The following is a 22,734-nucleotide window of genomic DNA, read 5'->3' as shown; positions in this document are numbered from 1 at the left end:
CCAGCCTGCTCCAGAGAGATTATACATCCTTGACTCAACACAAAGAGGGACTCATCTCCCCCTCCCCTTCCCTAGTCCTTGGGAAAAATACCTTGATTCAAACTCCTTGAATCTCTACGCAGGGAAGCAGCCCACTTCCCCCCTCCCTCTCTCCTAGCCACTCTGGAGAGATACACACCGATTCAACTTTGTGAATCACCCTCAGGAGGAACTCACTCTTCCCCCCTCCCCTTCCCTTGAATCTTCACAAGAGAAGGAATTAACCAAGCCCAAAGAAAAGATTTATTAAATAATAAAAAGAAAGTAACTGTCTCTGTAATACCAAGATAGAATAATACACAGAGTCTAACCTATAAACCTGGAGCGAATTCCCCCTCCCCTTTTCTTTCTCAGTAAAAGCAAAGTAACAGCAAACAGAAATAAAGGATTTCCTTCAGCAAACACACAATTGCAAATGTAGAAATCAAATTATAAGACTAATCCGCCTTTCTAATTAATACTCACTATTGGATAGTAGGAACTACTCCAGGAGAACTTGGAGACATGACTGGCCTCTCTTAGATCCAAAGAGAGCACGCACAATCCAACAAAGAACACAGACAAAGGCTTCCCTCCACAGAGATTTGAAATTATCCTGTCCCTTGATTGGTCCTCTGGTCAGGTGTTTCTCAGGTTACTGAGCTTGTTAACCCTTTCCAGGTAAAAGAGACCTTAACCCTGATCTGTTTATTTATGACAGAGGGGGAGGGGGGTTGTTGCCTGAGGGGAGTCGGGGCCCCTCTGCCTGTGAGGAGACAATGAGCAGGGAAAGGACAGGAGGAGCGGGGTGGGAGGGGTGAGAAGGTGTCGGGGGAGGCGGGCGAGGGGAGGTGACAGACTGATGCTGGGAAAGGAAGGGGGAGGGGTGGGGCTGGTGTGACAAATAACGAGATGGTGGCTTGGGTGTTGGTGGCTGTGGGGCGAGGGGAGAGCAGGGTCTGTGGGGCAGTGGGTGGTGAGGGGATGGGCACCAGGAAAGAAGGGGGCAAGGGGAGGGTCAGGTGTTGGGGGCAGGAGGAGGGAAGGAAGGGGCAGGCAGCAGGAGGGTGCAGGGGAAGGGAAAGGGCAGGTGCCAGGGGATTGAGCAGAAGGGCAGGCACAGGGAGGGCAGAGGAGGAGGGACAAGCACCGGGGCAGAGAGGGGTGAGAGGCAGGGCAGGTGGGTAGAGGGAGGTGTTAGGAGAGGGATTGGGGAGAGGCAGGTGCCAGGGGGTCAGAGTGGGACTAGAGGAGGGGTGGGCACAGGGGGTGAGGGAAGGGTGCCAGGGGTCAGAGAGGGTGGGGAGAGGGGCAGGTGTCAGGAGGGCTGAGGGGAGTGAGAAGGGTGAAAGTCAGGACAGCAGAGGAGGGTGAGGGGTGGGGTGGGAGACATGGCACAGAGGAGGGAAAGGGGAGAGGTGGATGCCAGGACCGCATCGGCTTCTGCCGCAGGGATTTAAAGGGTTCTCCGGAGAGCCCCGAGCCCTTTAAATCCCAGCCCGCACCTCTGGTGGCCAGGCTGGGGCTGGCATTTAAAGGGCTCCTCCAAGCTCCCTGCCACGGCAGGGAGCCCAGAGGAGCCTTTTAAGTCCCACCCGCCGCTTTAACAGCCAGGCTGGGGCCATCATTTAAAGGGCCCGGAGCTCCACAGCGGCTGGAGCCTCAGGCCCTTTAGTTCACCCCGGGGGCTCCCAGCCACTTCTGCAGCTGGGAGCCCCCTGGGTGATTTAAAGGCCTTGGGACTCCCAGCCACAGCTGGTGCCCCAGGGCCTTTAAATCTTGAGGCCACGTCTCTTCCGGATGAGCCCCTCCCCCCAGGACTCCGGCCCTACCGGTAAATCCTGTGAGTTACTTTCACATCCTAAGTGACTGTCAACATCCCCAAAAAAACAGTTACAGGCAGGCCAGGCTCAGGACATCAGCTGTGAAACACTCCAGATCTGCTGTTTAATTTGCCCTTTGCAGACAAATGCCCCCTGGGCCACTGATCTCACCCCCCACAAATCAGGCTGAACATGGAGACTCGGCTCCAGCCTGAACTCTGCCCAGAGCCATTTGTGCCATGGACGCTGCTAGCGGCACAGACCCTCTGCAGTTGCACCTGGGCATCTCCCAGAGCGGATAATGGTCGCAGAGACCATCTCAGAGCCCCAGGAGCTCAGGTGTCTCCATCTAACGACTGCACCAGCCACCCCCCTCACTCTCGTTAACCAGCCCTGGGACAGACACGCTGGGAACTTTCACACCCAGACTCTGGAGACACTTTGGGTCCTTCTACGCAGCCTGCAGAAGCGAGTCTTGGAACAGGGTGGACAGATTCAGGCTTACGGGGCTCCCTTTTTGGAATTAAAAATAGCCGCATAGATTTTCAGGTTCTGGCTGGAGCTCAGGCTCTGAAGCCCAGGGTGGAGCCAGGTCTGCCCCTCACAGTGCAAGAGGGGACATTGTCTGTGTCCACATCCCCTTCACCCCCTTCCGCGGATGGGGAACAGCAGCCCCAGGGCCCCTCCCTTCACCCCCAGGGCAGGAGAGTGAGAGCCCTCGGCCTCCTGGGCAGCGGGGCCTCCCAGCACAGGTTCCTGGGTGAGCGTGAAAGTGTCTCCACACAGAGAGCTCTGTGCACCCGGCAAACACACAGATGTGCCTGTGGATCAGGATCCGGGATGGTGCTCTCCCCAGGAGTGATGGAAGCTCCCTCAATGTAGAGGGGTCACCCACTCGTGCCAGACCTTCTCCCTGAGCTCCTGTCCCTGCACCCCTGAACCCTCGCTCTCACACTTCCCCTCCTTCCTGAGCCCCTGCCTTCACACCACCTCTTCCCCAACACCCTGATCCCCTGGTCGCTGCTCTCACCCCCTCCCCCGTTGTTGCTCACCCTTACATCTAGTAAAAAGTGGGAGGGAATAGCCCTCCCATTGGTAAAAGTGATTGGCCATGGCTCCTGGCCCCCCTCTTCCAGTGCCTCTTACTCAGCCCCCAACCCCAGGAGGAGAGGAACCTTGGGGAAGTGTCAGTGAGTTCAGTGCTGGGGGTACGAGTGGGGTTTTACACCCCACTGCTGGAGCTCTGTGTATCGAGCGTATGAGGATGTCACGGCAGCCATGTAAGCCCCCCCACTGTCCTGCCAACATGGCTCAGCCCTGACACCTGCTGGAGCATCTTCCTGGGGAGGAACCATCCCTGCGGCCTGTTCAGGCCTTGGCCTCCCTGCGGAGGTGGCCTGTAAGACTGCTGTTAATGTGAGTTATGATGTGAACTCCTGTCCACTGGGAACAGGACTCTCAGCCTGGGCTGAGATTGGTGACTGGGGAGTGAAAGGCCCCAGCTGCAGGGCCAGCTCCAGGGTTTTTGCCATCCCAAGCAGGAAAAAAAAAAACAAAAAAACGTGATTGCGATCTGCGGCTCTACCGCCACCGCTTCTTCGGCGGCAATTCGGCAGCAGGTCCTTCCCGTCGAGAGGGAGTGAGGGACCTGCTGCCGAATTGCTGCCGAAGAGCCGGACGTGCTGCCCCCTTCAGTGTGCCACCCCAAGTGCCAGCTTGCTATGCTGGTGCCTGGAGCCGGCCCTGCCCAGCTGCCCTCACTGCCCCCCCCGAGCCAGCCCAGTGCCACCAGCCATTCAGTGCAATAACAGTGATGCTCACACTTGGTGACAGCCAGTGCCCCCAGCGGGCAGGGCAAGGGTCTGCCCAAGGAGCAATGGGCACAATCTGCAGCAAGGGAGGTTGAGGTTGGAGATGAGGAAACACTTTCTAATTCTCAGGGCTGTGAAGCTCTGGACCTGGCTCTGAGGGAGGCTGTGGGATCCCCATCACTGGAGGTTTGTAAGAAAAGGACAAATCCCTGCCAGGGATGGTCTAGTCCCTGACCTAGCGTGGGGGGCTGAAGTAGGTGACCTCTCGAGGTCCCTTCCAGCCCTGCATTGCTCTGGTTCTAGGTTACAGCAGTTCCTGGGGCTGGGCCCAGGGCCTTGGGGGCTCTAAGTCTGGTGAGTGGCACGTGACAGAGTTAACACTGTTTGTGACCATGGCAGCTGGCAGCTCAGCGTCCCTGCCAGGGGCCTGGACTGGCATGTGGCTGCCTGTACCTGGCTCAGCAGGGTGTTACTGGGCCATGTGGACAGGACCTAGGGCTGGCACCTGTCTATAGGGTTGCCAGGCGTCTGTGTTTTTATTGGGACGCCTGGTCGAAAAGGGACCCTGGCAGCTCTAGTTGGCACCACCGACTGGGACATTAAAAGTTTGGTCAGTGGCGCAGCGGGGGCCCGGGGCTAAGGCAGGCTCCCTGCCTCCCTAGGTCCGTGCAGCTCCTGGAAGTGGCCACCAATTTACTTCCCTGGAGTTTGAAACTTTTCTAGCAGAGAGGAACATTTTACACAGAAGGTCACCCCTATATTACCCTCAAGCCAATGGGGAAATTGAACGGTTTAACAGACGTTTGAAAGAAAGTTTGCAAATGGCTAAACTGGAAGGGCAATTGTGGATACCCTTCACTACCGATTTCTTGCAAGCATTCCGGGCTACCCGACATGCCACAACACAAAGATCACCCGCAGAGTTACTACATGGGAAACAGATGAATACTAAACTGAACATTGCTGGATTGTTAAAGGCATGATGTGAGGCCCCTACCGAGGATGATGAGAGAAAACACAGTTGAACAGAACCAAGCAAAGTATAAAGGGAGTTATAGGATGTTAAGACGGGATGTTAAGGAACCAAAGTTTGAGTGTGGTTCCTTCATTAGAATACGAAAACCTGGAATTTTACGCAAAGGGGACCATAAATTCACACCTCCTCTTAAAATCATAGAGAAGAAGGGACCTTACACCTATCGACTTTCTGATGAGTGGTTTGACAAAGTTCCTCCTCTACCTTGGTGGGTCCTGCACTTATTGGCAGATTTGCTCACCTCAGTGATCTTCCCCATAGTCTGGGTCAACTCCTCCTGTGTCTGATCAGGAGTTGGGAGGTTTGGGGGGAACCGGGGTCCGCCCTCTACTCCGGGTTCCAGCCCAGGGCCCTGTGGATTGCAGCTGTCTAGAGTGCCTCCTGTAACAGCTGCATAACAGCTACAACTCCCTGGGCTACTTCCCCATGGCTTCCTCCAAACACCTTCTTTGTCCTCACCACAGGACCTTCCTCCTGGTGTCTGCTAACGCTTGTACTCCTTAGTCCTCCAGCAGCACAACCTCTCACTCTCAGCTCCTTGCACCTCTTGCTCCCAGCTCCTCACACACACTTCCTCTCCTCTGGCACCCCCTCGGCTGACTGGAGTGAGCTCCTTTTTAAACCCAGGTGCCCTGATTAGCCGGCCTTGATTGGCTGCAGGTGCTCTAATCAGCCAGTCTGTCTTAATTGGTTCTAGCAGGTTCCTGATTACTCTAGTGCAGCCCCTGCTCTGGTCACTCAGGGAATAGAAAACTACTCATCCAGTGACCAGTATATTTGCCCTCTACCAGACTCCTGTACCCCACTGGTTTGGGTCTGTCACATATCCCTCCCCCCTGCTCAACACCAAGGGGTTGGGCAGCTTGGGATGCCAGACAGTGCACACGTGACAAGCCATTAGCATTGCCATGATGGCTTCCTGCTCTGTGATGCACACGGAACTGAAAAGGTTGGAGGGATAAGAACTACCTGGTCATCCTTATGTTCTTCTCCTTGTTCCGCTGCATCCATTGAAGAGGGGCATGGTCGGTCACGAGGACAAATCTGCGTCCGAACAAGTAGTAGCGCAATGGTTCCATGGCCCATTTTACGGCGAGGCACACTCTCTCCACCACTGCATATTTTTGTTCCATCAGAAGGAGTTTCCTACTGAGGTAGAGAATTGGGTGTTCCTCCTCCCCGACCATCTGTGATAGAACGGCCCCCAACCCTACTTCCGATGCATCTATCTGCAGGATAAATTCCTTGGTGAAATCAGGGACTATCAGTACAGGGTTACTGCAGAGGGCAGTCCTTAGGTCTGTGAATGCTTCCTCTGCTGCGTCAGACCATCTTACCACATCAGGTCCACAGGCTTTTACTAGGTCTATCAGGGGGCTTGCCCTTGTGGCAAAGTGGGGGATAAATCGTCGGTAATACCCCACTACACCTAGGAATGCCCGGACTTGTTTCTTGTGACGTAGTCGGGGCCAATTTTGGATGCCCTCCAACTTGTTCACTTGGGGTTTTACCAGACCTTTTCCCACAATGTAGCCAAGATATTTGGCCTCCGTAAATCCTACAGCGCACTTGGCAGGGTTTGCTGTAAGGCCAGCTTGCCTGAAGGTATCAAGGACTGTCTCCACCTTCTCTAGGTGAGTTTCCCAGTCTGGGGTATGAATGACCACATCATCCAAGTAGGCAGAAGCATAACTGTTATGTGGGCATAACAGCTTGTCCATGAGGCGCTGGAAAGTAGCTGGGGCCCCATGTAGTCCAAAAGGGAGGACAGTATATTGAAAAAGACCCTCTGGTGTAGAAAATGCAGTCATTTCCTTTGCGTCTTCCGCAAGGGGAATCTGCCAGTACCCCTTTTTCAAGTCTAGAGTAGTCAAGTACGGGCATTACCCAGACGGTCCACTAGCCAATACTATGCGAGGTATAGGGTACACGTCGAACTGGGATACTTCGTTTAGTCACCGGAAGTTATTGCAAAACCTTGTGGTGCCATCAGGTTTGGGCACCAGCACGACTGGGCTGGACCACTGACTGTGGAATTCTTCGATGATCCCCAACTCCAGCATTTTTTTTACTTCTGCTTTTATTTCCTCCCTTTTGGCTGCTGGCACCTGATAGGGCCTCATTGTTATTCTGGCCCCAGGGTTCGTGACGATGTGGTGATATGTCTCGGTTGTTCGACCCGGTTTTGTCAAGAACACATCTTGGTTCCGGAAGATCATCTCAGACACCTCATTCTTCTGGTCTGGTGTTAAATCGGGAGACACACTCACCTGTGTGGAAGGCTTGTTTTCCTGGGTTAGGTCTTTTTGGACAGTTATGCATGCCTCTTGTGCATGCCAGGGTTTCAGAAGGTTGATGTGATAAATCTGTTCTTGTTTTCGGCGTCCTGGCTGCCATACCTTGTAGGTTACTTCCTCCAACCACCTCATAGGGCCCCTGCCATTGGGCCCGAAGCTTGCTTTCTGCCGTGGGTACCAACACCATCACCCGATCCCCTGGTTGGAACTGTCGGACTTTTGCCTGGCGATTGTAATAGGTTCTCTGGGCCTCCTGTGCCTTTTCCAAATGTTCCCGTACAATAGGGGTGACACGGGCTATCCGGTCTTGCATCTGTATTACATGTTCTATTATATTTCTCTCCTCATTGGGTTCCTCTTCCCAGATCTCTTTGGCGATGTCTAGTATGCCATGGGGGTGATGCCCGTATAATAACTCGAAGGGGAAAAACCCAGTTGAGGCCTGAGGTACCTCCCGGATAGCGAACATAAGGTAGGATAGTAGGGTGTCCCAATCCTTCCCGTCCTGACTTACCACGTTCCTTATCATAGCCTTGAGGGTTCGGCTACCAATCCATCAGTCTGCGGATGGTAGACTGAAGTTCTCAGGGTATGTATGTGGAGCAGCATACAGAGGTCCTTCATTAGCTTTGACATAAATGAGGTTCCCTGGTCTGTTAATATCTCCTTTGGTAGCCCCACTCTGGCAAAGATCCTCACCAGTTCTTTGGCTATTGTTTTAGAGGCTGTGTTCCACAGGGGGACGGCTTCTGGGTAGTGAGTAGCATAGTCCAAAACAACAAGTATATATTGGTGGCCCTGAGCCGTCTTCTCCAGGGGTCCCACTAGGTCCATGGCTATTCGCTCAAAGGGGACCTCTATGATGGGAAAGGGTACTAAAGGTGCCCTCAGGTGGGAACGGGGACTGTGCAGCTGACACTCCAGGTAGGATGCACAGTACCTCCGCACTTCTTCATTTACTCCGGGCCAGAAGAACCGTCGTAGGACTCGTGCCAGGGTCTTCTCTACCCCCAAATGCCCCCCAAAAAGATGATTATAAGCAAGACTTAATACAGTGTTCTGGTGGTTTTGAGGTACTAGGATCTGCTGTACATATGTGGGGTTAGTGAGACCCCCACAAGGTGGATTAGGGAGCATGGGTCTGCCCAGTTCCCCAGGTTACACTGCATAGGCTCCTCAGCATTGGGACACTGTGCAGCTATATGTCCCCACTCCCTGCAGGCATAACATCTCTATGGGGCCTTAGGCATTCCCCGGTCTCTTGGTTTGGGCAGTCTAATATCACAATCTTCTTCCCCCTCAGTGTTCCGACTCTTTGTGGCTTCTAGTGGGCCTTCAGCCCCTCTCTCTTTCCACCTGGGCTGTCCTGGTTGCCCAGTCACCCGAGCTCTAGGGCTTGGTGCTGCTAGTTTAACCCGGGGTGTCTCTTCCTTAACTGGTTGGGTCAGCTCCCTCGCTGTCCTTCGCCTCTCTACCAGTGCGACAACCTCATCATAGGTGGAGGGTTCGTTCTGGCTTACCCAAGCACAAAGGTCTGGCGGTAACCCCCTCGTGTATTGGTCGATGACCAGAAACTCTAGTGTCTCTTCCGGACTCCGGGATTCCGTTCGCAACCACTTTCGTGCGAGATGGATGAGGTCATACAATTGGGACAGCGGGGTTTTGTTTTCCTGGTACCTCCACTCGTGATACCGCTGGGCCCGCACTGTAGTTGTTACCCCAGATCTGGCCAGGATCTCTGCTTTCAGCTGGGGTAGTCTGCTGCAGCCTCTTCAGGTAGATCATAGTAGGCCTTCTGGGCCTCCCCACACAGGAATGGGGCAAGGATGCCAGACCACTGATCTCGAGGCCAGGCCTCCCGTAGGGCTGTCCTCTCAAAGGCCAGAAGGTATGCCTCTACATCATCCTCCCGCGTCATTTTCTGCAGCCAATGGCTGGCCCGTATGATCTACGTCCCATCATGGCCGCGGTTCAGCTCTGCAAGGGTCTTTACCTGGATTACCAGTTCCCGCAACATAGCTCGGTCTTGAGAAGCCTGGTCCATCAGCAGGCGATTAGTCTCTTGCTGCAGCCGCATTGCCTCCTGTTGGGCGGCTGCCTGGACACGGGTAGCCTCCTGCTGGGCCGTTGTAGCTTGTATCAATGTCCGTACTAAGTCATCCATTGTGGTGAAAAAAAAAATTAACCCTCTCCTTTTTTTTTTAAAATCACCCTCCTTCTTCCGCTGCGCTGTGCACACCAAATCCCACCCCTGAAACCAGTTGTGACAAAGTTCTTCCTCTACCTTGGTGGGTCCTGCGCTTATTGGCAGATTTGCTCACCTCAGTGATCTTCCCCATAGTCTGGGTCAACTCCTCCTGTGTCTGATCAGGAGTTGGGAGGTTTGGGGGGAACTGGGGTCCGCCCTCTACTCCGGGTTCCAGCCCAGGGCCCTGTGGATTGCAGCTGTCTAGAGTGCCTCCTGTAACAGCTGCATAACAGCTACAACTCCCTGGGCTACTTCCCCATGGCCTCCTCCAAACACCTTCTTTATGCTCACCACAGGGCCTTCCTCCTGGTGTCTGCTAACGCTTGTACTCCTTAGTCCTCCAGCAGCACACCCACACCCACACCCTCTCAGCGCCTTGTGCCTCTTGCTCCCAGCTCCTCACACGCACTTCCTCTCCTCTGGCACCCCCTCGCCTGACTGGAGTGAGCTCCTTTTTAAACCCAGGTGCCCTGATTAGCCTGCCTTGATTGGCTGCAGGTGTTCTAATCAGCCTGTCTGTCTTAATTGGTTCTAGCAGGTTCCTGATTACTCTAGTGCAGCCCCTGCTCTGGTCACTCAGGGAATAGAAAACTACTCATCCAGTGAGCAGAATATTTGCCCTCTACCAGACTCCTGTACCCCACTGGTTTGGGTCTGTCACAACGGGTATGGAATGCTTATGTTGCTCCTGCCTATGCACCAAGAGGAGATTATGTCATCACCCAGTCTGCATTGGATGACTTCACCATAGTATCCACACAACAAGACATTGCACTGGAACTGGGGCTTGAGAGACGGCCTGTCAGACCCAGATGACCACCTATCTGGACTAGAAACTATGTTATGTAATATCTACAGTGTTTCAGTGTAATATTTCTGCCAACAGTATAGTGTCTTGTTTCATATTTATTCCTGTGGTTAGAACACCAATGTTTACTTTAATTGGGAGAGTTTCTTAAGAGAGGAGGGAATGTGGTGTTTAGATGCTGTTGTAATTATTAGAACTGGGAGCACTGGCTGTGGGGAGTCTGAAAGGACAGGAAACAGGAAGGAGGGAGGGGAGGAGTTGAGGAGGCTGAGTGAGAGCTACCGAGGGTGCAGCAACAGCTTGGTAAAGAGGTTTCCATTTTAAAAATAAAGTCCTGCTGAAGTTTGTTAGTACCTTGCCTGGTCACTACAACACCTCTCATGCACCCCCTACACCTCCCCAACCCCCTGCCCCAGCCCTGAGTCCTCTCCCGCCCCCAAGCTCCCTCCTGGAGCCCACACTACTCATTCCCACCAACACCCCAACACCCTGCCACAGCCCAGAGCCCCTCCTTCACCCCAAACCCCTCATCCCTGGCTCCACCCCAGAGCCCGCATCCCCAGCCAGAGACTTAACCCCCACTCCACACCCCAAACCAATGCCCCAGCCCAGTGAAAGTGACTGAGGGTGGGGGAGAGCAAGCGACAGAGGGAGGGGGGATGGAACGGGCCTTGGAGAAGAGGAAGGGCAGGGGCAGAACCTCAGGGCAGGGATGTTCAGTTTTGGGAGATTAGAAAGTTGGCAACCTGACCTGTCCAGGTTTTCCCAGGATTGTTCCTTTGTCCATGTCACTCTCCTGGGAAATCTGTGAGTCTGCTCAGGACATTACAAATCCCAGGTGTGTCAGTGGCTGTAGCGGGGGAGCTGCGGGGTGGTGGTGCCTATGCAAAGGGACCTCTGGGTCCAGAGTGCCTGGGACCTGCAGAGACGGGCCAGCTTGAAATAGTGAGTAAGATCGGGAGCACCCAGTCACCACCGTGCAGGTACCAGCTGTGGGGATCATCACTGGGGGCAGCAGGGTAGATCTGGTGCCATTTCCCGCTGGGTGAGGTTGGTACTTGGGGCAGTCCAGGAGCAGGAGCCTCTGGGGGCTGGTGCCTTCTCCTGGGATTCGGATGGGGAGACAGTGCCCAGGTGAGGGGACAGATGGTGTACATGAAGCAGGCAGATTTCCTGTTTTGTTGCACCTCAAAGGTGGCAACCCTAACAGGACCCCCAGCGGTGTTTGTGTAACTGCTCTGGGTGCCCCCCTCCCTCCCAGCTCTGTGTGTAGGATACCCCGGAGTGCATGGACCCCTGGGCCAGTGGTGCTGCAATACATGTGCAGGGCCCCCTGGGCTCTCTGATCCCTGCTGGAGCTGCCCAGACTCTCCCAGCATGCACCAGGGCACACACAGTCAGGCTGCAGGCTGGGAGCAAACACATACACACACACAGCTCAGCCATGACTGTGACACACAAAAGTTGCTGCGGGGGCACAATTTGTTGCAACTGGGTCAGGGGAGCATCACAAGCTGGTTATAAAAACCAGTCTGCCCTTGCAGTGGGGACAGGGCCTTCCTCCCCCCAGATCCAGGGGACATTGAACAGCTCCTGTCTGGGCCTGTTACGCTAGAAGGAAACTGTGGGCTAAAGCCGGGTCTGAGCATAGAAAGCCTGCTGCTGGGAAGAGAGAACTGAGCAGTTCAATGCAAATGATGGCCAGCTAAGAATGTCCATCCTGCAGAGCCCAGGCACCGCCCTGCAAAGGTGACACCAGGGGGCAGCATTTCATCACCAATCAGCCCTTTCCCAAAGGGGGCACGTCCCTGTTCTGCAATGAACCTGGGGTGTCACCTGCCGCTTTCCATGGGCCCCCAGTGACATTGCTGTGTCCAGCCTATTGAATGTCATAGGAAAATGCTCTGTGTAGGGAAGGGAGCAGAGAGCTCCCAGGGGGAGGTGGGTGTCATCATGGATAAAACATCAGTGTTATGTACAGTACCTGCGTAGAGCTGGGCGCTTCTCCACCCTGCAACCAAACACAGACAGAGGGGTGAGAACTCCCCTGAACACCAACACGCTGAGCAGGAGACAATGTCACACAGGGTGATACTGGGGGGAATGGAACTTACTGAGCTCAGCCTGGAGTTTGTCTAAAAATAAAACCAAGAGAAATGAGTTAATAGCACATAAAGTGACCAGATGTCCCCATTTTATAGGGACAGTCCTGATATTTGGGACTTTGTCTTACACAGGCGCCTATTGCCCCCCATCCCCTATCCCGATTTTTCACACTTAGTGTCTGGTCACCCTAATATCACATTATCTTGCAGAGGAGAAGTGAGTCAAAAAGACTTTAAAGCAAATAAGTCCTTAGACTCAGCCTGGAGGCTACGTCAGCAACCAGAGTCTGGCACCTCCTGAGCAGCAAAGGAATTAGCAACGGAGAAATATTGTAACCCCACCTGGCCAGGTGCAGGAGACTGTTACAGCCAAACAGGGATCCCTCAGCAAGTGGAAAATATTAACCCTGTGAAGCCTGCAGAAAGGAGCATACAGTACATCGGGTGAAGTGCATGATGGAAATTAGGAGGCTAAATGGAATTAGCAGAGTGAATGTCCAGAGAGATAAAACAAATACCAGGGAAATATTTCAGTCCATCAGAATCAGGAAGCCTGTGAGAGAATCGGCACGGGGGAAAGGGAGCAATTGAGGAGGGCAAGGACAATGCTGAGAGACTGACTGGTTTCTTCGCATCAGTTTTCACCACAGAGAAGGTTGGGGAGAGACCTGCCCTGGAGCTGCTCTGTTCAGGAAATGAATATCAGGGATTGAGGTGTGAAGAGGAGATATTGGAACAACTGATAAGTTAAAGAGCCAGCAGCCACCAAGAGCAGTGTAGATCCCTTCCAGGTGGCAAATACCCAAGAGTTCTGAAATGACATCAGAGCGATATGGCTGAGCTGCTAACAATAATACACATCTCTCATTAAAATCAGCTATTATTCTGGAGATTCAGAGGACTGGGAATGTTGTACCCAGCTTTAAAAATTTGGCCGGAGTAATTCTGAGAGTTACAGCCCAGTGAGCCTTACCTCAGTGCCTGGTAAACTGCTTGAAACAAGAACTAAACCAGAATTCTAAACAAGCTCTATGAGAATGATGGAAAAAAATCCAACTAGCACAGCTGGAAAAGAAAACTGAGGGTATTTCTACACTTAAACCCCTACAGCAGTGCAGCAATCTGAACTTGGATGCACTGGTCAGGTAGACAGGAAAAGCCCCATAAACTTTTGAATTTCATTTCTTGTTTGCCCAATGTGGAGCGCCGATCAGGACAGGTGACCATGCAGTCCCAGAAACAAAAAACAGCTCCAGCATGGACCATACGGGAGACACTGAATCTGATCTCTGTATGGGGAGATGAATCTGTTCTACCAGAACTCCATTCCAAAAGACGAAATGCCAAAGCATTTGAAAAAAAATCTCCAAGGCTATGGTAGACAGAGGCCACAGCAGGGACTCAGCACAGTGCTGCGTGACAAGCATAACGGAAAGCCAAAGAATCAAATGGATACTCATGGAGGGAGGGAGGGAGGACTGAGGACTCTAGCTATCCCACAGTTCCTGCAGTCTCTGAAAACTATTTGCATTCTTGGCTGAGCTCCCAATGCCTGAAGGGTTAAAAACATTGTTGCAGGTGGTTCAGGGTATATGTTGTCAATCTCCCCCCCGCCCCTCCGCTGTGAAAGAAAAGGGAAAAAAATCGTTTCTCGCCTTTTTTCAATGTCACCGTATGTCTACTGGATGTTGCTGACAGTCACAGTACTGCAGTGCTACACAGCAGCATTCACTTACCTTTGCAAGTTAGCAGGATTGTTACCAGTCCTATTGTACCATCTGCTGTTGTCATGGGTGCTCCTGGCTGGCCTCAGTGAGGTCGGCTGCGGGCGCATGGACAAAAATGGGAATGACTTCCCAGGTCATTGCCTTCTTTACATTTTGTCTAAAGAGAGAGTCAGTCCTGCCTAGAATATGAGGCAAGCCTACTAAAGAACCAGAGAGAACAGCCCTTTGGAGTCAGAGCCCAGAAATGATGAGCTGCATGCCATTTTAGGGGGTGCCCCTGCAACAACCCCACCTGTTGCTTCCCTCCTTCCGGGCTACCATGGCAGTTATCCCCCCATTTGTGTGATGAAGTAATAAAGAATGCAGGAATAAGAAATAACACTGACTTTACTGAGACAAAATGAGGGGGAGACAGCCTCCAGCTGCTATGATATTCCAGGCAGGACTGAATCTCCAGGAGACAAAGCTTAAAGAAGAGAATGACCAGGAGTCATTCCCATTTTTGCCCAGGCACCCCCTAGCCGACCTCACCGAGGCCAGCCAGGAGCACCCACGGGATGACGACAGCTACCAGTCCTATTGTACCATCTGCCATCAGGAAGGGAAGGCAATGGGATGCTGCTGTGTAACGCTGCAGCACCTTGTCTACCAGCAGCATCCAGTAGACATATGGTGACAGTGAAAAAAGGCTAAACAGGCTCCATGGTTGCCATGCTATGGCGTCTGACAGGGCAATCCAGGGAAAAGGGCACAAAATAATTGTCTGCCGTTGCTTTCACGGAGGGAGGATTGAGTGACGAGATTTATTTAGAATCAGCCGCGACACTGTTTTTGCGCCATCATGCATTGGGATCTCAACCCAGAATTCCAATGGGTGGGGGAGACTGCGGGAACTATGGGATAGCTACCCACAGTGCAACGCTCCAGAAATCGTCGCTAGCCTCGGTACATGGACGCACCCCCCCGAATTAATGTGCTTAGTGTGGCCGTGTGCATTCGACTTTATACAATCTGTTTCCAAATACTGGTTTCTGTAAAATCGGAATAATCCCGTAGTGTAGACATACCCAAAAGATTATTAAGGAAACTAAGGGCTTGGCTACACTTACAAATTTGCAGCGCTGCAGCAGGGTGTGAAAACACACCCTCTGCAGCGCTGCAAATTGCGGCGCCTAAAGCGCCAGTGTAGTCAAAGCCCCAGCGCTGGAGCCGCGCTCCCAGCGCTGTCCGTTATTCCCCACAGGGATGTGGAGTACGGACAGCGCTGGGAGAGCTTTCTCCCAGCGCTGGCGCTTTGACTACACTTAGCGCTTCAAAGCGCTGCCGCGGCAGCGCTTTGAAATGCAAGTGTAGCCACAGCCTAAGTCTGTCTACGCTACCACTTATGGCTCCAAAACTTATGTCACTCAGATGTGTGAATATTCCACTTCCTGAGCAACGCAAGTTACACTGACATAAGCGTTAGATTGCACAGCACTATGTCGGTGGGAGAAACTCTCCTGCCCACATAGCTACTGCCGCCTGCAGGAGGTGAATCATTATGCCAATGAGAGAACTCTCTCCCGTCGGTACAGAGTGGCTCCACTAGAGATCTTACAGTGGCCCGGTTGCATTGGTACAGCTGTAGCGTTAGAAGCTCTGTAGTGCAGACATGGCCTAAGTCATCATGGGGTGAGGGGTAAAGTGTTGTCCTGGATCAAAAACCAGCTAAATGACAGAAAACAAAGAGCAGGAATAAATGGCCAATTTTCATCTGGAAAAAGGTTTGCAGTGGGGAGCCTCACAGTCAGGTATTAAGACGGGTGTTTAGTCTATTTCAGCAGTTCTCAAACTGTGAGTCAGGGCTGGCTTAGACTTGCTGGGGCCTGGGGCCGAAGCCCAAGTCCCACCACCTGGGGCTGACGTTGAAGCCTGAGGGCTTCAGCCCTGGGCACTGGGGCTTAGATTACAGACCTGTCTGGGACGGAAGCCCTTGGGCTTCAGCTTTGACCCTGCCCCCTACCCAGGGGGCGGGGCTCAGGCAGGCTCAGGCTTCAGTCTCCCGTCCTAGGGTCATTGTGTTGTCAGAAGGGGGTCGCAGTGCAATGAAGTTTGAGAGCCCCTGATCTATTTATCAGTGACTTGGAACAAAGGATAAGCCCTAAAGTGGCAAAATTTGCAGATGACAAACAATGATTTAGGTTACCAAAGAAGTCTGAGTTATTTCAGAGGCACCAAGTTTGGAGAACCTGATGGCTGATGAAATTCAGTGTTGATCAATGTGAGGTAATACACGTTACAAAGATAATTAGACCTATGCATGCAGGTTTTCAGGAAAAAGACCTGGGCATCACTGTGGACCCCTCTCTGAAGAGCTCTGCTTAGGGTGCAGCAGTATTTAAAGAATGAAGTGTCAGGATGCACAAAGAACAGGACAGAAAATCATACTCGTACACGCCCTTATCTGTACTGGTTGCCCTATCTCAGAAAGGATATTACTGAAATGGGCAATAATAATGATTAGAGCCCTGAAGGCAAAGCCCTATTAAAAGTGACTGAAAGAGATGGGACATTTTAGTTTCGATAGGAGACATGACAGAAATAGAAATCAGTGAGAGAGAGAAAGAAATTGGGTTCTCAGCCCTATCTTCCCTTCTACAACCAGAACAAGAGGATACTCAATTAAATTGAAAGGTAGCAAATTTCAAACTATAAGAGGAAATACTATTGTTTACACAATGCATAATTAGCCTGGGGACCTCCTTGCCACGAGATACTACTGAAGACAAGAGTTTAACAGAAATAAAATGAAAGGACATATATATAGCTAATGAGAACATGCACCTTTACACTGAGCAGGGTTAAAACAAAATGGACAAGCAAAGAAAAACCCTAAATGGACAAAGGATTCAGAAAGGCTCAGGCACTGAGAGAAATGCAAATATCCAGAGTCGTGCTAATTCTCAAACACACAAGCATACTGGAAGCAGGGGTGGTTCCAGGCACCAGCACGCCAAGCGTGTGCCTGGGGCGGCAAGCCACAGGGGGCGCTCTGCTGGTCACTGCAAGGGTGGCAGGCAGGTTGCCTTTGGCGGCATTCCTGCAGAGGGTCTGTTGGACCCGCGGCTTTGGCGGACCTTCTGCAGGCAGGCTGCCGAATCTCTGGGACCGGGGAGCTCCCGCAGGCTGCCTGCCGCGCTTAGGGCGACAAAATACCTAGAGCTGCACCTGACTGGAAGGGAGAGAAATCCCCTCCTGCTTCAGGGCACAAACCAAATGCTGACAGGGGTCAGGAGGAATTCGAGGGAACTCTCCCTGGGAGCAGATTACTCTATCATTGGGGTGATGGGACGGGATCAGAGCAGGGTGGAGCCCACCTTCTGCCTGCGGGTGTTAAGGACTACAGCCAGCTCACAGCCTGGGCACAGCATTGGCTGCACAGAGGGCAGAGTGAGCCAAACCCGCTCCCGCCCCTGCTGTGTGGGAGCAACAAATCCCCTGTGAGTTCAGTGAGTGGGGTTTGGGTCTGTTTGCCAGGGCCGCCCAGAGGGGGGGGCAAAGGGGGCAATTTTCCCCGGGCCCCGGGCTCCGCTGGGGCCCCCAAGAGAACAGCTGAGGCTCCCGCCTCCGCCCCTCTCCTGGAGCCCTAGCGCATCAAGCGGCATCCTCAGACAGCGCCGCAGCGAGTTTCCGCTGGGGCCCCTGAGCCCCACCCCGCTCAGAGCTGCGTGGTGAGGGGGCGGGGCTTGGAGCTCCGGGCTGAGCTCAGCTCCCTCCGCTCAGCGTGGAGCTCCCAGCCCCACCCCCTCCCTATGCTGCTTTGAGCAGGACGGAGCTCAGGCCCCGCTGGAGACACGCGGCTGTTCAGCGAGGCGCTGAGACTCCGGGTGAGGAGGGAGCCGGGGGTAAGAGGCTGGGGCCGGGGGGGTTGGCTAAGGGGCAGGGAGCCCTGGGGACAGTCAGGGCACAGGGAGGGGTAGAGGTTGGGGGAGCGGTCAGGGGGCAGGGAATGGGGGGGGTTGGATTGTGGGTGTTCTGGGGGGGGTGGATAGAGACAGGGCTGCCCAGAGGGGGTGGGGCAAGAGGGCACAGGAGCTTCTTCGCTCCCGGTTCGCCAGCGGGGGTCCTTCCGCCCAGGGCGGAAGGACCCCACTGGCGAATTACTGCCGAAGCGGGCCCCGCCGCCGACGTGCAGCCCGGTCTTTGGCAGGAATTCGGCGGCGGGGGGCCCTTCCATTCCGGGACCCGCCGCCAAAGTGCCCTGAAGACCCGCGGCGGGGACCCCCCCGCCGCCGAATTACCGCCGAAGACCGGGCTGCACTTCGGAGGCGGGTCCCGCTTTGGCAGTAATTCGGTGGCGGGGGGTTCCCGCCGTGGGTCTTCGGGGCAGTTCGGCAGTGGGTCCCGGAACAGAAGGGCCCCCCGCCGCCGAAGACCCCAGGCCCCCGGAATCCTCTGGGCAGCCCTGCTGTTTGCTCCATGTGCTGAGTGTGAGGGACGAGGGGCCGAGCTTCTCTGGGCACCGCACAAACCAGACTGACTTTCTGTTCACAGTGAGAACTCTCAATACCTGTCCCAGGGGTCTAAGAAATGTGTTGCAAAGTTTGAGATTCCCCCTCCCCTTCCATTGCAATGAACAAAGGATACCTCACCTTTCTCTGCACGATGCGCCACTGGAAGTGAACAACAGGAGAGGTATGTTACAAGGCAGAAAATTTATCTATCTGTAAGTATTGCAAACACATAAGAGTCATTTTTCTACTGGTGGAAAATAGAACACACATTGGGGCTCTGCCTCTAGCTATTCCCACTGCCCACATTATACTGGGGACACAAGGCCTCATACAGGAAAAACAATGAGTAAATGTCCGTCTCCCTTCCCCTCTGGCTGAAGCCCCACACTGAACTCAATGGTGTTTCTATCTGTCTGGAATGGGATCACTTTTGATAATCACATCCCATCAATTGCAGCATTTCAGGGCATGTTCTAACTATCAATGGGCAGAACCCTCCTGATGTTGGTGAAAACTGGAGAACTGTAAAAGCCGGATTTCCACTAAACTCACCGTTTGATTCTGCAGGATACAGGGTGAGGCAGTGAGCTCAGGGTTAGGGTTTAAGGTGAGAGTAAGGTCAGAGTTAGGGTTAACAGGCCCCTCACCACACTCCAATGAGCTCCCCCATCTCCCCTCCTCTTCTCCTCACCCCCATATTCCAGCCAGGCCCCTAGACTCCCCACTCTGGTCAGAACTCTATTGATATGGGGGGAAATCAGAAAAGCCTGATTTTATTGGAAATCAGTTTTTCCAATTTTCTGCTTTTCACAACAATCAATAGGGTTATGGCCAGAGTTGTGGGGGAGGGGCGCATTTGAAAGTGGGGAGTGGATTTAAGAAGCCCAGTTGGATGCACCACTGGTCCCATGTAAGCAACAAAGTGCGTGACCCTCCAGTTAAAGAATTGCCACATAATTGTGATCTATGATTTAAACCTTCAGGGTGAGATTCTGCTCTTAGAACTGCAGCCCAAGGGCAAATGAGTCTGCAGGCAGAGCTGTTTGCTGCCCACCCTCAGCACAGTGGGGTTGGGATGGTGACACTAAGTCTTGATCAATGAGAATTTAATTGTCACCATTTGCAATTGTCTCACTGCTGATCATTTTAGCAGAAACGTCCAACTTCTGTGCTTCTCCCGCACAGCTGGATGCAGGCGCAGATACTGGGGAGAGGGGCAGTGGGGCATCTACCTGTCTTCAAAGGTTGCTGGGGTGAGGAACAGTGAGTTCAAGCCCCTCCCACCTCCATCTAAATACATGCTGTGCATGCTAAAACAGGGAGGGGAGAGAGGAGATACATTTCCCCTCCTTCTCTCAGATACCAAATGTCTCCTTGATACCACAACAAATGTACACACACCCCCCCCCCCACACACACACACTATCACAGAGAGTGAAATCCTGCCCCTTCTCATGTTACATGGCCATGAAAAGCCAGGACACGGGGGATCCCATGTGAGGGATTCTGTTAAATACTGGACACATCTAACAGTCCCCAGCAACGATCCCGGCCTCTGGACCGGCCAGGCTAGGGTTTCTCAGGGCCTGGGTACGCCGAAGCCGCGGGACTGGCGGATTCCCGCAGGCGCACTGCCGAAGGCTGCCAGACTGCCGTGCTTGGGCTGGCAAAAAAGCTAGAACTGCCCCTGCATCTCCCCATTGCTCTGCTTCAGGTGCTGTAGCCCACTCAGTTCTATAGCCGCAGCCTGAGCCATCACTTCCCAGGGTCTCCAGGCACAGCCGGGTCCCCAGGGTGAGGGAGGGAAGCCCCGTCCTGTGACGATCTTTACACAGAGGCTTTGTCTACACTAGCACCTGAATGACAACACTTTCGTGTGTGTGTTTTAACAACTCTGAATGACAAAAGACAAAAGATTTAAAAACACCAATGTGAGCAGCGCTTTGCCTGCGGGAGAGCTCTCCTGCTGACAAAGCTACTGCTGCTCATTGGGGGTGGAAGATTTGTGTTTGCAGAAGAGCTCTCTCCTACCAACAAACAGCGGCTACACTGCACGCCTTTGAGTAGCATGGCTGTAGTGGCACAGCTGTGTCATTAAAAGCCCTATAGTGCAGACAAAGCCTAAGTCCCAGCCTCCCTTTGGCTTCATTCCAAATGTCTCATCTGCCTGGTAATCTCTAGTTTACTGATCTGCCACATTTTTGGGAAACATTCTCATGTAACCCTTATGCCACCCCATTGGCCCCAGACACTGACCTTTCTCGCTCTCCAGTTGAGATTGCAGCTTTTCTAGAGAGAGAAAAGGATGAGAGATGAGATTTCATTGCATCATATTTATGGTGAAGTTCCAATTATTCCTTAATGCAGCTCAGCTCTGGGGATAGATTACTCTATCATTGGGGTGATGGGATGGGGTGTAGGCCACAGCCAATAGCAGAGGAGAGCAAATGGGCAGAGTGACACTGTAGCAAGCAGCATGACAATGACATCCACCACCATGTCCCTGGCCACCTTCTGCCTGGGAGTGTTAAGGACCACAACCAGCTCACAGCCTGGGCACAGCATTGGCTGCACAGAGGACAGAGTGAGCCAAACCTGCTCCCGCCCCTGCTGTGTGGGAGCAACAAATCCCCTGTGAGATCAGTTAGTGGGGTTTGGGTCTGTTTGCTCCATGTGCTGAGTGTGAAGGACGAGGGGTCGAGCTTCTCTGTGCACTGCACAAACCAGACTGACTTTCTGTTCGCAGTGCGAGCTCTCAATGCCTGCCCCAGGAATCTATGAAACTTGTTGCAAAGTTTGAGATTCCCCCTCCCCTCCCATTGCAATAAACAAAGAGACCTCACCTTTCTCAGCAAGATGTGCAGCTGGAAGTGAACAACAGGAGAGGTGAGTTACAAAGTAGAAGATTTAACTCAATTATTGCAAACTCATAGGAGTCATGTTTCTACCAGTAGAAAGCAGAACACACACAGGGGCTCTGCCTCTAGCTATTCCCACTGCCCATATTATACTGGGGACACGAGGCCTCGTGCTGGTAAAACACTGAGTAAATGGCCGTCTCCTTTCCCCTCTGGCTGAGGCCCCACACTGAACTTGATGGTGTTTCTATCTGTCTGGAACAGGATCAGTTTTAATAACCACGTCCCATCAATTGCAGCGTTTCAGGGCATGTTCTAGCCATAAATGGGCAAAACCCTCCTGATGTTGGTGAAAACTGGAGAACTGTAAAAGCCAGACTTCCACTAAACTCACTGTTTGATTCTGCAGGATACAGGGTGAGGCAGTGAGCTCAGGGTTAGGGTTTAAGGTGAGGGTGAGGTCAGAGTTAGGGTTAATGGGCCCCTCACCACACTCCAGTCAGCTCCCCCAGCTACACTTCTTGCCTCTTCTTCTCCTCACCCCCATATTCCAGCCAAGCCCCTCGACTCCCCACTCTGGTCAGAACTCTATTGATATGGGGGAAATCAGAAAAGCCTGATGTTACTGGAAATCAGTTTTTCCAGTTTTCTGCTTTTCCCAACAATCAGTAGGTTTATGGCCAGAGTTGTGGGGGAGGGGTGCATTTGAAGGGGGGAGGGGTCAGTTTGAGGAACCCCAATTGGATGCACCACTGGGCCTATGTAAGCAACAAAGTGTGTGACCCTCCAGTTAAAGAATTGCCACATAATTGTGATTTATGATTTAAAAACTGTCAGGATGAGATTCTATTCTCAGAACTGCAGCCCAAGGGCAAATGAGGGCAACTTCGGCTTTTACCACGAACCCCACATCCTCCTGATCCTGGGTGCTCTGGATGCCAAAACAGCCCCTGCTGTATATCAGGGCTTGTCTGCATAGGATGGTTCACCAGTACATGGTAAGCTGGGAATTTAAACTGCCCTTGTTACACGGGAATAACGCCCCATGTCAGCGCTGTTATTCCATAATGGGAGTGAGTTTTTCTGGTTTAGCTTGTGCCTTTAGTTACAGCAGCTTTTCCGTCGGCGCGTATGGGCAGCAGCAAAGCCCAGGATCTCTGCAGCACCGTGCCCCTCTCTTGACACCCCCCTCTTGTTCCCAGGCCCATCTCTCACACATCTACAATAGGGCTCGTGAGTGGGTCCTCAGAGCGCAGCCTGTAGCTGTTCTTTGCACTGCCTGCTCTGGAGGAATCCTCCCCCAGCTGCATCCAGGCCTTCTGGACCCCTTTTATGCTGCTCTGGTCCTTTTACTAACATAATGGGGTTAAGATGGGAGTGAAACTTGTTGCAAAGTTTGAGATTTCCCCCTCCCCTCCCATTGCAATTAACAAAGGAACCTCATCTTTCTCGGCACGACGTGCGGCTGGAAGTGAACAACAGGAGAGGTGGATTACAAGGTAGAGGATTT

The 22,734-nt window shown here is 52.9% G+C and overlaps 1 protein-coding gene across 4 annotated transcripts in view; it reads right to left on the bottom strand.

Moving 5' to 3' along the window:
• Nucleotides 1-22,734, bottom strand: part of LOC120383792 (butyrophilin subfamily 1 member A1-like) — a 71,593-nt gene that overhangs the window by 2,572 nt on the left and 46,287 nt on the right. For all 4 annotated transcript variants that reach the window (XM_039502046.1, XM_039502047.1, XM_039502049.1 and 1 more), the window contains 5 exons: nt 21,210-21,230; nt 20,623-20,655; nt 18,505-18,525; nt 12,156-12,176; nt 12,026-12,052 (listed from right to left, as the gene is read on the bottom strand). In XM_039502046.1, the coding sequence (XP_039357980.1) occupies nt 12,026-12,052; nt 12,156-12,176; nt 18,505-18,525; nt 20,623-20,655; nt 21,210-21,230 (123 nt within the window). The remainder of the gene's footprint in view (nt 1-12,025; nt 12,053-12,155; nt 12,177-18,504; nt 18,526-20,622; nt 20,656-21,209; nt 21,231-22,734) is intronic.

The sequence above is a fragment of the Mauremys reevesii genome, linkage group 15 (assembly GCF_016161935.1).
Source record: "Mauremys reevesii isolate NIE-2019 linkage group 15, ASM1616193v1, whole genome shotgun sequence".
NCBI classification, from domain to species: Eukaryota; Metazoa; Chordata; order Testudines; family Geoemydidae; genus Mauremys; species Mauremys reevesii.
Note: the sequence above shows the minus strand (reverse complement) of the source record. Positions and strands in the feature narration are given on the sequence as shown.